The sequence below is a fragment of the Rattus norvegicus genome, chromosome 17, assembly GCF_036323735.1.
Source record: "Rattus norvegicus strain BN/NHsdMcwi chromosome 17, GRCr8, whole genome shotgun sequence".
NCBI lineage: Eukaryota > Metazoa > Chordata > Mammalia > Rodentia > Muridae > Rattus > Rattus norvegicus.
Genome location: NC_086035.1, coordinates 34578526 through 34595908, shown reverse-complemented (window position 1 = coordinate 34595908; position 17383 = coordinate 34578526). Strand labels below are relative to the sequence as shown.

The 17383-nt window shown below is 43.9% G+C and overlaps 1 protein-coding gene across 4 annotated transcripts in view; it reads left to right on the top strand.

Annotated features, from left to right (window-relative positions):
- Mboat1 (membrane bound O-acyltransferase domain containing 1) overlaps positions 1-17383 on the top strand; it is a 113674-nt gene that overhangs the window by 57797 nt on the left and 38494 nt on the right. For 3 of the 4 annotated variants that reach the window (NM_001109120.1, XM_039096011.2, XM_063276690.1), the window contains exons 3-4: positions 653-730; positions 7118-7213. In NM_001109120.1, coding sequence (NP_001102590.1) covers positions 653-730; positions 7118-7213 — 174 coding nt within the window. The remainder of the gene's footprint in view (positions 1-652; positions 731-7117; positions 7214-17383) is intronic. The other variant, XM_039096010.2, reaches the window with a different exon arrangement.

Below are 17383 nucleotides of genomic sequence, written 5' to 3'. Positions count from 1 at the left end.
GACTTGGTGTTAGTCCAAAGGTTTCAGTGCAGGTGTTAGGGTTATGAGTCATTCTCGAAGAGATGTGAGATTTAAACTTAGTGTAGACACCTGCTAACACCCGAAGACTGCAAATACATGGGGAGTGACACTTCTTAGGGTACATTCTTTTGACACTAAAATTTCTAGGAGTGACTCTTCAAGCAAATTGTGAATTTGGTGAAGGTACCAGAATACCGCCACAAATCACTGGGAAAAGATGCATATTTTGAATCAGTCACTGTGTAAAAAAAAAGCCCTGGTATATTGGGAATGGGATTTTGGTACTGATACTTTGAAACTTAGAAAAGTAGCTTTGAGACTTAAAAACATAAACTCCACCCAAAAGAATTCTCTTTGGACTTTCAATTTTATATGGATGTAAAACAGCTGTAAACATGACCACTTACTGATTCCAGACATTCCTAGGGCTGCAGCTGTAAACTGTGTTCAGTTTTCTTGGTGTCTTTTTGAGATACAGTGTTCTAATTCCGTAGAACAATAATTTGACTTATGTTCTCTCATGAGTTAATTGATTGCTTGCTCTCTGGAATGGGTGGGAGTGGGGAGTGGGGTATCCAGTAGGTAGGTCAACATGTTTTAGCATCTTTCCTCCCCCTTTTATATCTTAAAGGTATGCTGTACATCTCTTTGTGCTGGTGTTGATGTGTTATGGGGTCATGGTCACTGCAAGCGTATCCAACATTCACAGGTAAGATCCTAGGATTGAGTAGTGTATGGGAAAAATTTTGGGATCTTCTGGGAGGAATGTATTTTGCTTATTCTCCACAAGTGATGTGTCTAAGAGTCTCCAGGATGTAAGAAAATGTGAAAGATAGGAATCTTCAGGGAAAAGGATGTGGGAAAAAGACAAAAAGCTTTGTGTTAAAAGATGCAAAGTTGGATTCAGTTGGAAGAAGGTTTATCTGTTTATATGGCAGCCAGCCTCAAGCTGGGTCCAGCTTAGATAGTCACCACATTGGAGTATGAAGCAGCTGTAGAAAGGAGTAAACGGCAGAGATTCAGAATGATATGTTTGCATCTCAGAATGAATGTGTTGAGTGAAGGAAGACGCCCATATTATGTTTAGAAAATGCAAGGTAATCTATGGTGATGGTAAGAGACTCAGATGTTACTAGTCATGGGGTGATGCTGGGCGATGGATGAAAGGTCAGGAAAAGAAGTGTGCATGGGTGAGGCAAAGTCCAGTCTCAGCTTTGGGTACCATTTTCTGAGTGTTTGCATATATCGAAACTCATTAATTATATTCTTTGAATATGTAAATGTACAGTATAAAAGAAAACTCTTCAACGAGAGGGAAGTTTTTCTGTGATGTTTGCTTTGAAGGCACAGAGTAGTTTAACCCTTTCTTGAAGTCTGTACGGTCACATGATCAGCAGGTGTGTGTTTTTCAGTGTCTGTCTTTCCTGTGGTCTGTCCGAAATCTCAGTGTTGATTTCGACTTTTGTGGATCCTAGAACATTAGGTCTGTTTGGTTGTTTTTTTCAAGTTTCTTTTATTTAAAAAATGTATTTGGGGGGCTGGAGAGAAGTTTCGCCCAAGTTTAGTTCTATATCCATGTGTGGTGCTCACTCCTGCCTGTAATTCTGGCTTCAGAGGCTCCAGCTTCCCTGCTGGCTTCCATGGGTACCTGCACTCACATGTACACACAATTAAAAATAGAGTAAACCACTAAGGATTCAGTTTTATTTATATTATGTATGTGCATGTGTGAGTTTATGTGTCCCATGTGTGTACAGATGCCTGAGGAGAGCACTGGATCCCCGATCCCCTGGAACTGGGGTTACAAACCCCATGATGTAGATTCTGGGAATCACACCTGGGTCTCCTGTTGGAGCAGCAAGAAGTCTTATTTGCTGAGCCACCACTTCAGCCTCTGGTGTATTTCGTAAATATAAAGACTTTTATCTTTTGCTTATGTTACATTTTCAGTGTTTAGAAAGATTCTTGGCACAGGCAAGAGTGAAGGCTCAGTAAATATTTATGGAAGAGATGGCCTGAGTGCTTTAAAAAGATACTTTCATATCGGCATAGGCCTTTAACTCCAGCACTGGAGAGGCAGAAGTAGGTGGACTTCTGTGAGTTTGAGGTCAGCCTGGTTTACATATGAGTTCCAAGACAGCCAGGGCTATGTAGAGAGGGAGGGAGAGAGGGAGGGAGGGAGGGAGGGAGGGAGGGAGGGATAGAGTGAGGGAGGGAGGGAGAGAGCTTGCACTGTTTTTCTTCGTTCATGGCTTCTCTGAGAAGCCCACCTTCTGGTTTCAGGAAGTCTCTTGATTAGTGGGGCCAACACCACACTTGTTAAAAACACTGAAATGCAACTTTTCAATATGATTTTGTAGTTAATGATACATTTTTTTGTTTTGGAGGAAAGTCTTGTTTTTTAATAGACTTTTAAACATCATAGTCTTCCAACGTTGTAGCCAAATGAGCTGTGGGAATGTGACTTCTAATCTCGCTCCCCTCAGTGCCTCTCCTTGAAAAGATAGTATCCTTGTCTCTGGAGGAACATTAGGAGGTCCATTTTTCTAATTTGAGAAGGAGGAGTTTGATAATTTCTCTACACAGTATGTATAAAGCTTATAAGAGCTCTAAAAAGAGTCATGTGGTGTGTGTTTGTGTGTGTGTGCATGTATGATCACTTGTCTTTTCTTAAATTTGCTTTTAAATGACTAATGATGTTATTACATTTCATAGGACATTTCACATTGCTTTATTATTATTATTATTATTTTATTTCTATATATTTTAATGCAACACACTTTGGTCATATTGTTCCCCTTTCTCAGCTCCTCCCAGATCTCTGCTCCCACCCTCTTTACTTCATATTGTTCTCTTAAACAGTCAAATAAAGCAGAACCCAAACAAACAGAAGACCACATGGATGCTGTTTGTGTTAGTAATTTCTGGTATTTCTGAGCACAGAGCTTGCCGCCCCTAAGCCTGTGGTTTATACACCCAGTGCCTTCCACCAGTCATCAACTGCAAACAGCTTCTTGGTTAGGGGTGGCACTTTGCCAGTTACCTACCATGGTAATCTATCGGTTCTTCCTCCTACTTACGTGACACTGGTGGGTGCACTCTGGTTTCTAAAGGGTCAAAAACCTATCCGAGCCCCTGTTCCACAGCAGGTGAGTCTGGGAATGGTTTGTCCTGCCTGAGGTGGGCAGTTCACAGACAGTGACTTTCACCTCAGCAGTGTTGTGGTAGCCGAAAGCTCTGCCATGAGAGTGAAATGGGAGATTCCCAAACCCGTTCTTCCTCTTTCTGCTTGCTTGAATGGTTGCCAGTTTGCAGAAGTAGGGAGTGGACCAGTTCCCAAAGGAAGAACTCCATGTAACTCTAAAATGTGTCCCAAAGTTGTTTCCTCTGAGTTGTTGCAAGGGGAGAACAAGAGGTTGGGTTTAGAAAATGTGAGATCAGGGTACATGGGGGAGCCTCCCTGTGGATTGACTTTCCCTTACTCCCATGAGGGGTGGAGTTTGTAAAAGTGGATGATGGCTCCTTTTTTTCCTTTTTAATTAAAAACAGTTTGTGATTATTTCTGGATGGTTTTGAATCTCTCTCTCTCTCTCTCTCTCTCTCTCTCTCTCTGTCTCTCTCTCCCTCTCTCTCTCTCTCTCTCTCTCTCTCTCAGTCTCTCTGTCTCTCTCTGTGTATGTGTGTATGTGTGTATGTGTGTGGTACATGCACAAGTGTGCATGCATGCATGCAGAGACCAGAGCAGAGTATCGGACGTCTTCCTTCCTCTGGTACTACACACCTCATTGCCTTGAGACTCTGTCTCTCACTGACACTGGGAGCTTACTATTTTTTTTGTCTAGGCACTCCCTCCAGCAGGCTTCCAGGATCTGTCTGTCTCTGTCTGAAACTGCTAGGGTTACAGTCAAGGATAGCCGTGACCAGCTTTTTACATGGTGCTGGGGTTTTGAATTCAGGTCCCCATGCTTGCATAGCAAGCATTCTTACCCACTGAGCCATCTTCCCAGTCCCCTTGAATGAGCATTCTGAAGAGTACAAGTTTATGATCCTATCTGAATTCTTCTCCTTTTCATGTCCAGTTCTGAGAGTTCTCTTTTATGGTTGAGAAGAGATATGGGGAGGGAGTGTTGGCTGCTGTCTGCAAAGAACCCATTTCTGGCCTAGCTGTTACGCAGGGCATTTTGAAAGAGTTCTTGGGGTATGACTTCTGTTTTCATCCCAAGTCACAGTATCAGGCAGGAAACACAGGTGCCAGCTTGCTCTCGGGACCAGCTTAAGCAGATCTTGTTCCTAACTTCTAGGATGCAGGCTTTGCGTACTGGTGATGTCGTTAATTGATTCTGGAGGCCTTGCTTTGGGCTACGTCCTAGGCTAAGCTCTTCTTATTCTCTGCATTATTCTCAGTACATAGTGATTAACGTATCGGTTGATGTTTGATTTCATTGCTAGCATAGTCCTAAAACAAATGTGTAGGATATAGATTTTCTTTTATTGCTTGAATTGAAGAAACGAGTGCTATGTAAAGAAGTTCAAGTTGATGAATTTTTTTTTTATATGTACATAGAAGACACCCAGCCAGGTCAACATGCGAACACTACCAACTGTCCTGTCCCAATTTCTGTCACACTTATCTTTCCAAAAATAGCCACCTTGCCAGTTTCTCATGCCACAGATCACTTTTATGAGTGCAGGGGTTTGCGCTCTTATTATTTGTGTTCAAAATATGTCCTTTCTGTGCCACAGAGGATTCGGGTCCAGCCAGGGTAAGAATGCCCTGCCCTGTTTAGTTAGGTACTTATCCCTGTTATTGACGGCTGTGGTTTACTTACAACCACGGCATTGAATGTGTTTACCCTGTAAGTCAGGGTAGACACAGGTGTGGCCATTGTTGACCTGGTTCTTCAAGAGTCTATTGCCTGATGAATCTGTGTTGTATTTATGTCTTGCACCCATGGACTTTCTCGAATGGAAGGGAATGGAAGCCAGGGGCAAGGAGGCTTCCTCCCTCCTGTCCTGCTCTGTCTGCTCAGGGCCTTTGTTCTTGGGCATTGTCTTTGCTGACTGTCTCTATGCTTAGAAGGGATGTAGGATGGATCCAAGGTAAGGACAGCCTTTTTGGGTGGAGTAGTTGGACTGTTCTTTATCTCATGTGTTTTGGTAAGCAGCGCCTCCAGTCTTGAAGGCTCTGAGGTTTTGGAACATGAGCCTAGGCCTCAAAGGTTTGACTCTCGGAATCTGAAACCGTAAGGTTGGGAATATTTTGCAGTCTGGACGTTTTTGAGGACTGACATGACATTCTTTCCTTTTTATTCTTTCTTTCTTCTATTGTGGAACATTTTTCATTTTAGAACATTTCGTATTTTGAATTTTTTGGTTAAGCCTATTCAGCTCTTACTGTTCTCCTTTCTTCTCTCTAGCGATGCCGAGTAGCAGGCTCAGGTCTTTGTACACAGTGGGCCAATGCCCAAGCACTGCCTTTCAGCTGGAACATTGCCCTCCCTAACAAAGTTGAAAGAGCACCTAATGCTGTGTAATGCTTTACAGAGCTCTTTATGCTCACTATCTGGGTATATCCCTTACTTTACTACTCCCTGGGCTGACCTAGAATTCATGAGTTATTTTAATGTGAACATGTGAGTTTCAGTACAATTTAATGTCAGAATATTCATCTTCCCTGGTTTATGACATATGTTAGAAGCTAAAGCTTTTGGATTTATGTCTCTCTCTGTTGGGTTCCTGAGACATTTAAAGTGGTAAGTGTATTCATTTCTACAATAGTCACTGATACCCTCCCTACCCCCTATCCATGTGTTAGGCTGAGGGTTGGGATGCTCAAGATTCCAGTGAGCTGGGGAACAGATGCCCATGTGGATAATTTTAATTTATTAGTGTTCTGTATTAGCAGAATTCAAGCAGCTAAGCAGTGATTTATGCTGGGCGTGGGAACAGGTGTGGTGTGATAGAGAAGCGAGACCATTAGAATATGCATACTTGTTCAGACAAGATGGCACGTGGGAGGCAGAGGCAGAGGGGCAGAGGCAGAGAGGCAGAGGCAGAGGCAGAGGCAGAGGCAGAGGCAGAGGCAGAGGCAGAGGCAGAGGCAGAGGCAGAGGCAAGTGGATCTCTGTGAGTTTCAGGCCAATCTAGTTTGCATAGAATGAGTTCCAGACCAGTTACAGTTACAAAGTTACAATGTGAGACCCTGTGTAAACACACACATACACACACACACACACACACACACACACACACACACACACACAGAGAGAGAGAGAGAGAGAGAGAGAGAGAGAGAGAGAGAGAAAGACAGAGACAGAGACAGAGACAGACAGAGACAGAGACACAGAGGGAGACAGACAGAGACAGACAGGGGAAGGGAAAGAACAAGAGACAGGGAGAGAGTCAGACAGACAGCTGAGAGACAGAGACACAGAGAGATACAGAGACACAGAAAGACAGAAAGAGACAGATAGACATACGCATGTAACAAAGGGGCTTTATTAGATTGGCTTAGATGATAGAAGCTGAGTACTACAACAGTAGCTGTCTGCTAGAAAGTCAGAACCCTGTAGTTCCCTAGTCCAGGGACTTTGTCATCTCAGAAGTCATTATCTACCACTAAAGCTTGGAGCTCCTTGGGTACTGAGCCCACAGTGAAAGGCTGAAGGAGCTAGAGTCTGATAATAGCTGCCCATGCCCAGAAATAACCAGCTAGGACTGGGGAGATGGCTCAGCTGTTAAGAGCACTGGCTGCTTTTTCCAGAGGACCCAGATTCAATTCTCAGCACCCCACATGGTGGCTCACAACCATCTGTAATCCCAGTTCCAGAGAATCCTATGTTGTCTTTTGGTCTGTGTGGACGCGGTACACATTTAGGGCACAGATCTTGCTGCCAAAGCTGTAGCCTGGGTAAGAAACGATGAAAGTCTCAGAGAAGTGGGAGGAAAGGGGAGATAGGATAGGTGAGGATGTGGCTGGGCCACTCAAGACTTTGTGAGCAATCGTTTGCAGAGGGTGAGAGAGAAGACGACGAGAGCATTTATTCAGCTTTCTTGTCCTGCACATTAATCTGGTCCCTTGTGTTTTGGGTTTCAGGTATTCCTTTTTTGTAGCAATGGGCTACCTTACCATATGCCATATCAGCCGCATATACATCTTCCATTATGGAATTCTCACTACAGACTTTTCTGGGTGAGTATCTTGACTGGAGGGGGGAGTGTTTGACTGATGACCTTGACTAGGTCTCTTAGGGTCTATAAACACCAAGTCCACATTAAGGATAATCATGTCCAGCTAAATCACAGCGAGACATGGTGGTAATGGAGGTGAGGTTAAAAATGCACTTGTTCTATACTGTTGACTCTGTACATCGTAAGGAGCTCACAGAAGGTAGCAAGAGCCTCAGAGCCCTCCCATTTCCCTTTCCAGGCTTACTGGAACAGAGTTAGGCATGTGATTATGCCTTGTCTGCAGTCACTTTTGGTAGTGCAATGGCAGGGTGGTGTAGTTGTACATATGGCCTGCAAACACTGAAGATTGTACTGTGTTTCTGGTCTTGGTGTTTCTACTGCTTCGATGAACACCATGACCAAAAATCAGGTTACTGAGGAAAAGGTTTATTTGGCTTACACTTCCAAATCACTCTTCATCATCAAAGGAAGTCAGGACAGGAACTCAAGCAGGGCAGGAACCTGGAGGCAGGAGCTGATGCAGAGGCCATGGAGCGGGTGCTGCTAACTGGGTGCTCCACATGATTTGCTCAGCCTGCTTTCTTATAGAAGCAGGACCACCAGCTCAGGGATGGAATCACCCATAATGGACTGGGCCCTCTCACATCAATCACTAAGAAAATGTCCTACGGCTGGATATTATGGAGATGTTTTCTTAATTGAGCTTCCCTCCTCTCAGATGATGTTAGTTTGTGTCACATTGACAAAAAAACTTTACAGCATACTTCCTTTATGTATTTCATCTCTTTTAAAAACGATTTTAAGGATGTATTTCTCTCTCTCTCTCTGTGTGTGTGTGTGTGTGTGTGTGTGTGTGTGTGTGTGTGTGTGTGTGTGGTGTGTCATCCTGTGAGCATATGTGTGTCTGTAAGTATATTCGACTTGGCTGCAATGGTGGTGGAAACCAGAAGAGACCATCGGATTCCTGGAGCTGGAATTATAGAGAGTTATAAATGGCCGCCAGCCAGAGGAACTGAACTTGGGTCCTCCGGAAGAACAGGACGTGTTTTAACTGCTGAGCCGTCTCTCCAGCCCCCTGCATTTCGTTTTTTCCTAGTTAATCATGCATAGTAGCTGATAAATAGGTGTGTCCTTTTAGCATCCCCTGGCTGTACTGCACCAATGATTCCACTTCCAGATCCCCTTCACTCTGTCAACTCTCAAGAGAAATCCCCAGTACAGGTGACAACCTGTGACTTGGGGGGCGTTCTGGTACATATTAGCTTTCTGGTACAGACCAGTGATAATTCTGTCATGGCACTGGAGAGATGGTGCTGAAAGGTCAAACCTACTCTGTCTTGGGACCAGCCTCCATCTTAAAATTAAAAAACAACCGGAGAACTTGACCTGCTGTTGAACTCAAGCTGCACCCAAGTACCAGGCTTGCCCTTGGCTAGAGTTTCTCCTTAGCTACTTCCTAACAACAGTTAATCAAAGATTAGTCTGATCGTTTCAGATGGACTTTCAGACAGTTTGTGATTGTATACCAGCTTGTTCCAGAGCACCCACCTGTCGACTTATAATAGTCAATGCTTAGATGCTTGCCAAGATGGACACCCCCTCATTTGCTCCCATTACCTGTAAAACCTTGTCCCAGTGAGAGTTCAGGGCTGCTTCACCAAACCACCCTGTGGGTCGGCAGTGGGTAGGCCCTAACTCGAGTTTATAATAAAGACACCCTAATGTGATTACATCAGAAATGTCTCCTTGATAGTCTTTTGAGGCTCACAAATTCTTCCTGGCATAATAATACATCAATGAGGTGCTTACCTGCAAGCACAATGACCCAACTTTATCCACAGAACCCGCATAAGAAAGCCACGTATGGTGGCACATACGTGTGATTCCATTGCTGGGGAGATGAAGTCAAGTGGGGGCTTACTGGTTTGCTCAACATGACTTGCTCAGCTTGGGGCTCCCTGGCCAGACAGCCTAGCCTACTTGGAAAGTTCCAGGCTGTGAGAGACCCTGTCTTGTATAACTAGGATAACACCTGAGGATCAACACCCAAGGTTGTTCTCTGACCTCAAGTGCATGAACCTGCATATAAACACACACACACACACACACACACACACACACACACACACACACACACACACAACTGTTCATCTTAGTTCAAGAACAGCTTTCTCTGACTCTTGTGGAATTAAGGCAGGCTCATTCCTGGGGACTCTTTGTCTTCTGTTAGGAATTCCTCAGGAACTGGACTCGGTTCTGCACAAGCAGCACGGATTGGGAGAACCTGAGCTAGATTGCATCTTGCTCCATGAGTCCGCAGTGAATAGGCCTTGCTCCAAGGGGAGGGACATAAATAAATCAATATAAACCATAATGAGGGGATATGCCATCAAGTATGAGGTGTTTAACAGCATTAACTAAATTATTTCATGGATGTTAAATAAGGTTGAGATTTGAGACTAGCCTAAATGTATGAAATAAAGGGTGCTTGTAAATAGCATTAAGGAAAGGGTGAATAGCCACACAGGAAATGACAGTGTCTGTGATCAGTAATGGTGATGGTCAAGAGCTGTATCAACCTGGGAGATTGGCGAGGTACAGCTCTTGACATCTAGAGAGCGTTTGCCGAGAATTACTTACTGATGGGCTAGGATCCACCCTGAATATACGCAACAGTGTCTCATGGGTATGAGGGATCCTCCCAGAGTAATGGGGAGAAAGGAGAAAGCCAACACCTACATTCTCTCTGTCTGCTTCACGGCCTCCATGATGTGAGCTGCTCCACCAAGTCCTTCCTGCTGTGATGGACTGGCTCCTCTGTGCCCTGAGCACCATAATCCTTCCTCCGTGAAGGTTGTTTCCATCGGATATTTGGTCTCAGCTTCAGGAAAAGTTAACTAAATCCATAGGACCGAGGGGCTGGAATGTGATCCATTTGTGGGCTCAATGAAAAGCCTGCAGAGAGGATACCCAGGAGTGCCAGGCATGCAGTTATCAGCAACGGGGTGGAAAGCCTGCAGCATGGAGCGAGCTCACTGGGTTTGGAATAACTTGAGCATCTTAGCGTACGGATGGTACGACTTCCGTGCATACATATGGTTCAGGTATGGAGGGAAGCTAGGTCAGCTGGGTGATGCCTGGGATACAATCAGCAGTCCTAGAAAACATTGCAGCTCATTCCTGAGAACTCGTGAGTTGGGTCACAGAGCTGCCCACCTCGAGAAGGCTCTGGAAGGCAAGTGTGCCTTGTTTAAGGAGCTGCTGAATCTTAGTGATCTTAATGATCACTATCTGGTCACAGACTCTGTTCTTCAGTCCTTCCCTCCTCTGGGGCCCTGACAGCCTTTTGCTTCCTGTTTCACCTGCGTGTGCCTTGTCCTCAAACCATGAAATGCTTCCTCAATTATTCTGAAACCAGTTCACACACTTATTTTTACTTTTAATGATGAGTGTTGCTTGTAAGGAAAATAAAGGAGCAACAAAGGCCACAAAATAGCCAGGATGTTTTAGCATTAAGAGTAGTCTTTAAGGACTGGAGAGGTGGCTCTGTGGTTAAGAGCACTGATTACTCTTTTCAGACACACACAGTTGATTCCTGCCACCCACACAGCAGCTAGCGAACATGTGTAATTCCAGTTCCAGTGGATCTGATGCCCTCTTCTGGCCTCATAGACCACCAGACTCATACATGGTATACAGATAAAACACCCATACACGTACAAAATAAAAATAAATAAATATTTCTAAAAATTAGTCTTTTAATGGGAATCACAACTACTTGTGAGTTTATTCATGGTTTGGTTTCACTCTGGAGTCCTACTAAGAACGGTTCTAGGCACTTAATAGGTGTTCCATAAATGAATGCATAAATACTTCAGCTCAGGTTGGAGAGATGGCTCAGCAGTTAAGTACACTGGCTGTACTTCCAGAGGGCCTGGGTACAACTCCCAGCACCCACCCACGCAGCAGCTCACACATGTGCAACTCCAGTCTTGGGGGATCATATGTTCTGTTCTGGACTCCTTGGGCTCCAGGCTTGCACCTGGTACATGGAAATACATGCAAGAAAAACACCATACTTATAAAGTAATAAAAAATCTTCAGCCAATTTTTCAATATTTTTGGGGAGACTAATAGATATCCTTATCAGGTATAGCAGTTGGGATATTAACCATTTTTTCCTTTTTTTGAAAAGAAACTTTTCTCTTATGTACTACGTCCTGATTACAGCTTCGTGTTTTCTCTGCTCCTTCCAGTTCCTCAAGCCTCCCCTCTGCTCCAGACCCATCCCCTCTCTGTCTCACACTGGGAAACAAACAGGCTTCTATCAGATAATAATCAAGCAAAATAAAATATAAAAATTACAACAAGAAAGCAACACATTAGAACTCCAAACAAACAAAAGAAAAAGAGCCCAAGAGAAGGCACAAGAAATAGAGATCCACTCGTTCACACACTCAGGGACCCCATAAAAACACGAAACCAGAAGCCATAATATGTCTGCAAAGGACACTTTTCTGTCTCCTCTTCCACAGTGTGCTCTGGGCCCTGATGATTACATGGAGAAATTCCACTTAGGGATGAGTGTTGAACAAATAGTTTTGACGTCAAAATATGTATTATCTATTTCTTGTATATATCTTTCAAGGCAGGAAATGTTCATAACTTGATTTATGCAGCAATTTAGTGCCACCAACAGGGCAGGCACAATGACAGCAGCCTGGGTATTACCAAGCTCACTAAATTGTCACCATGCTGGGCCACCCCAGACCTAAGATCCCTTCTTCATCCTTGCCTCAATTTTAACCCCTTTCAAGTCTCTGTCTGTACTTGCCAGAGTGATAGCCTACGAAGTGGACAGTGATCCGGAACTGCCACACTCTTCCCTCCCTTGGTGCCATCTCCTACCTGTATTATGTGGTTCATAAAAGCTTAGGGTCTGCACATGCTGGTCTGGTGCACTCCTTCAGGCTCGGACTAATCGTCTAATAGAAGACCCTTTGCTATCTTTGACAGCCTTGAAACTTGGTTATTTCAAAATACCTAACTGAAGACCACTTCTTCACCCTCTATAACTTCTCCACCTGACCCCCATCCCTGTCATGCAGTAGTCTGGGTAGCAAGAGAATTGTCCCCTGGGTGTCACTGGCTGGGGTTGCCATTGCCCGTCAATCACATTCACCACGTCCATTTATATAGACAGCAAGTGCCGTAGCTGATAGCTGTGGACATTTTTATCAGTCGTATTATGTGTGCCCATAAAAGAAATAGTCAGTTCTTGCTAGCCTGTATAAAAGTCCAGGTATTTTATCTACAAGCTATAAGCCTAGATTGGGAAGGTTGCGGAGCTGTTCTAATTTACATCCCAGCTGTATGTCCCTTGTTACTTGCTGTTTCTCCTGGCCATGTGCTCATGGTCCATTACCCTTTACGGTGGCTTCCTCCTCATTTCCTCTCCTCTCTTCTCTCTCTCCTCTCTCTACCTGCCAAACCTAGCCAGGAAACGGAATACGTGCCTACCTCTATCTACTGCCCAATCACAGCCTTTTATAGATCAGTTGATTTGGGAACAAGGAACGTAACATCGTTTGGTGTACATGAGAATCTCCTGGATCAGTGGGCAACTAGATCTTGGGGACCAGTATTTGGCATTTGAACACATAGCAGTACCAGGCCAACCCCCTACACATGTCCTCTGCGATTTCTACCCTGGTTTATTCTGGTTGTGTTTATGTGTGTCTGTTAGAGCTCTCCAGAGAAACCGGACAACAGTTGGCACCAAAAATGAACCATCTCACCTTGCGTATATATACTTATATATAAATCTGTATGTATATATAAATGAAAATAAATAAATATGGATAGATGGATATGAAAGGAGAGATAGGAGTTTGTCTGAAACCAGCTTAGGGACTTTAGAAAGCCACTGAAGGAAGTTTAGTACATTAAAAATGATGACTGTTGAATTGAATGTGGATAGGGCTGCCGGGAGCCTTCGAGAACACTGCAAATATCAAGGCTTCTTTGCTTAGATTACTTTGCAAGCACCCTTTATTTTAAACCTTCCGCTAGCATTATTTTATGCTAAAGGAAATGACCCCAGAGATATCAGGTGGAGTTTATGCAGGAGCTACCATTGTGTAGGAGAGCTACACTCCAAGGAAAGGCCCCGGTCCTACATCCAAGGCTCCTTTGTTCGTTGTTTAGCAGACATAGACTGTGAAGGCACAGAGGAGACACACAGAAATGAGCACAGCTTCAGAATGACTGTGCTCTCATAGTCTACAACATGTAGGAAACTAACATGGGACCATGCCCAGGATTGCATGTATCCTTCCCAAACTCCTGTCCACTCAGCCTTGGGCTCCATCCTCCTCTCGCAATAGCATCACTGTAGATGGGGTCAATCAAGATGGGGTGACCCTGAGTTAATGCATGTGCTTTAGATGCAGTCCGTCTGGTGTCCTTGTAAGAAGGTCTGGATAGGTAGATCCAGTCACACAGAGAGGGAAGACTGTGTGACGGCGGAGGTAGAAATTACAGCTGTAGCCTTGAGTCCAGCCATGGTGAAAGTTGATGTCAACCAGCCGAGGTCAGGAAGAAGCATGGGGCAGATTGCCCTGCCGAGCCTCCAGAAAGAGCCACCACTGTGCGGATCTGATTAGCTTTGGACGAGAAGCATGGATTTAAAAATTGGGACCCAAATTTTGCTTTCGTAAGCCATCTGGCCTGTGGCAATTTGTCACAGCAGCTTTAAGCAACTCATACACATTGATTCATGATTCTTTAGCTTTTGATGGGCTAACACGCACCTCCTGCTCCTGACTGTTGGATAAGAGCACTTCACCATTCATGTCTGGGATGGTCTTATACCTCCTCCTCCATTATGCTGTCTTGTCAACAAATAAATCTTTCTCCTTTTCTGTTTTGTTTTCTTTCTCTGCCCCACCCTATCCCAGACAGTCTTGCTGTGTGTCCCAGGTTGATCTCTTCTCTATAGCATAAGCTGGGCTTGAACTCTCTCAGATATGTGTTGGGTTTATGGGTGTGCATTGCACACTTGGCATCGTTTAGCATGTTCAAAATCATGGAAGGTTACTAGAAGAGGAAATTCAAGGGCATCTGTGGAAATAGTCACGAGCCTGCACCACAGGGCTGCTGCTGTGTTTGCCTACAAGGAAGGTGCAAATTAGCTCCTGCCTCTCTCTGCAAGCTGAGTCTTGGTGAGTTTCCTCAAGTGGCTTGTGTTTTGTGGCTTCTTCTTTTTTTCTAATTTCCTGTAAGAAATTTCTGGAGGTTACACACAAAACTGCTGCGTGCTCCGCTTGCAGGTAAGTGCTCACGGAGCAGAAGCCAAGAGGGCGAGCCCGCTTGCTACTTGGAGGTTGTTCCTGACTTAGTTTTCTGATGGCTAAGTGGTGATGCTGTCTACTATATGGAGGTTTGTTTGTTTCTATTTTGTTTGTTTGGTTTGAGAAATTCTCTGTGTAGCCCTGGCTGGCCTGGAACTCACTCTATAAGACCAGGCTGGCCTCTAACTCAGAGACTCACCTGCCTCTGCCTCCCAAGTGCTGGGATTAAAGGTGTGCACCACCGTTCTTTCTTTTTAATATTTATCTACTTATTTATATTTTCTTTTTAAATGAAAATGGCAGATATAAACCTATCTATCTTCCTGATTAATGTCTATCAGCACAAATGGAGAGGTACCTGCCCCTCTGAAATTGGCAAAGGGTTTCAACCACAAATTGACAATTACAGGGAATCTTTACCAATGTTAATTCTTTTAAAAATTGTTATCATTACCTTTTAAATATTAAAAGTACTTTATACTTATTTAGGTTGTGTGTGTGCTCATGTGCACACACGCATGGCACAGCACCTGTGTCGGAGGTCAGAGGATCCGATGGGCTGTGCAAGTCGGTTTTCTCCCACCACCATGTGAGTCCTGAGGAATGGACTCAGGTCATCAGGCTTGGCGGCGGTCACCTTTACTGAACGAACCATCTCACTGGGGAAAATGCTGCTTCTCACTGTAGATATGCAGTAGCCGCAAGCTTTCTTTTACAGTGGAGTTGACCCAGCTTTGCTATTTCTTTCAACTGAAATGTGGCGTTTCGGACTTTGTCAAGAGATAAAACTTCAGAGTGGAACTCGGCGTCACAGAGCAGCTGTCTGTCTTGTGAGCGTGAATCTTAGTGCGTAGCACTCACTATCGTACCATCCGTATGAGAGCACAGACAGGCACTTAGTGGGATTGGATGTGATTAGTGTTAGAACATACATGGATATCTTTAATTTGGGGGAACATATGCACTTAGACTTTAGGTGATTTCAAGACTTGAACACTTATTTATCATTCAAAAGTAATCAAGTCGCCGTGGGCTGATCCTGTAAAGAAAACACACACGGTGTATTTCCTCAGTGCTGCTAATGGGATTTAAATTGACACATGTATTAACAGCTGTGACTGTCGCCGTGTTCTCTGTGAACATGGCTACAGAAGGCATTGGAATGAGTACCCCTCTCCCCAGGGAAACACTGCCATTGTAGCAAAGCTGATATTTTTAAAACTTATTATAGTGAATTGATTCTTGTTTTTGCACTCACAGAAGAGTGCAAAGGAAGTTTTTTTTTTTTTTTTTTTTTTTTTTTCTGAGGGCAGGAGCCAGAACTCTTACTTCTTTTTTCCAGTCCAGGCCAGATCCGGGCAGATAATTTCCCTCCTCACTTTGGCAATTCAGGTCACCCGAGTGTTTTTGAAAACATGGAATGTGAACTCTCTCACACCGCCGGTGGGAGAATAAATACATCTAACTCTTCTGGAGAGCAATTTTCCTACAAGTTTCAAAAGAGAATTTCCTTTGAAGTTCATATTCTATAATAGGTGAAATTAATAGGAATTGAATTACGGTAAGGAAAGAAATTTATTCAGGAGTTTTAGCTATTTTCATCAATAGTGAAAAACTGGTAGTAGCCTAAATGCTCTAAAAATGTGAACAATTAAATCAAAAAGCTAATTAATGCTGCCATTGGTAATGAGGTTTTTAAGCTAGGTATAATGGCTCACACCTGCAGTCCCAGCTCTCAGGAGGTTAAGGCAAGAGGATTATCCTGAGTTGGAGGGCAGAGTTGACTACAGAGTGAGACACTATCTCAACCCATCCCCCCCAGAAAAGCAGAGAAAGAAGAAAATGTTTATAAAGCATGCAAGGTGAATCTGTTTCTTTCTCTGAACCTGGATATCTGGAGACAGGGAATGTGAAGAAATGATGAACACAGACAGCTTCTTCCTTGAGGGGCCATCACTAGTGATGTTTTAACTGTTTGATTAGTAGTGTCATAATGACAGCTACTGAATGTGATGTAAATATTTTAAAATGCATATTACAAGATCACGGGGATTCATGGTTAACATTTGTAACACCCACCATTTGTGTCTCGGCTATCTTATGGTACACATTAGAACTATGACTTCGGTCCCCTCCTATTGGTGGCCATTTGCCCCATTGTCCCTGGGCAGTGTTTTCCTCTGTTGCTTTATGCCGTCTGGCCACCCATCTGATGGTCAGCCCAACATCCATGTAATTGGGTTCTATGCAGAAAGAGAACACATGTGCAAAGAGGTTTGAAGGATAGCTTTTCGTCAGCCCACTGCTAGTCTTGAACTCAGTCACATAGAGCTTAACTCTGCAGGCAGAAGTCGTGCTGTGTCCGTTTGTCTGGTGCCCGGTTGAAATGAGAAGTGGTACTGTGTTCTTGGTGAGTGCCAAAGAGTAGAACTTAAATCTTTGACAAGAGGGGTGTGTGTGTGTGTGTGTGTGTGTGTGTGTGTGTGTGTGTGTGTGTTGGCTGTCGTTGTGGGTGGTGGTGATTGGGGATTATCATGCTTGGCCTATTTGCCTCAGACATATTCATCTGCCTGTTTTTCCTTACTTTATTTCTCTGCTTATATTTCTTTTTCCCCTCACTTATATTTCTTTATCCAAATTACACTAATTATCTTAAGTGCAGGAATAAAAGGTATATTTTTTTATGAATTGTTTTAATCAGGGGGTTGGGAGATGCACAGAAGGACAGTGGATCTGCTCCCCATGCTGGCCTGTCCCCTTGGTTTCAGAGTTGTCCACAGGACCAAGGGCACAGCCTGAGATTGACGAGTAAGCAAATC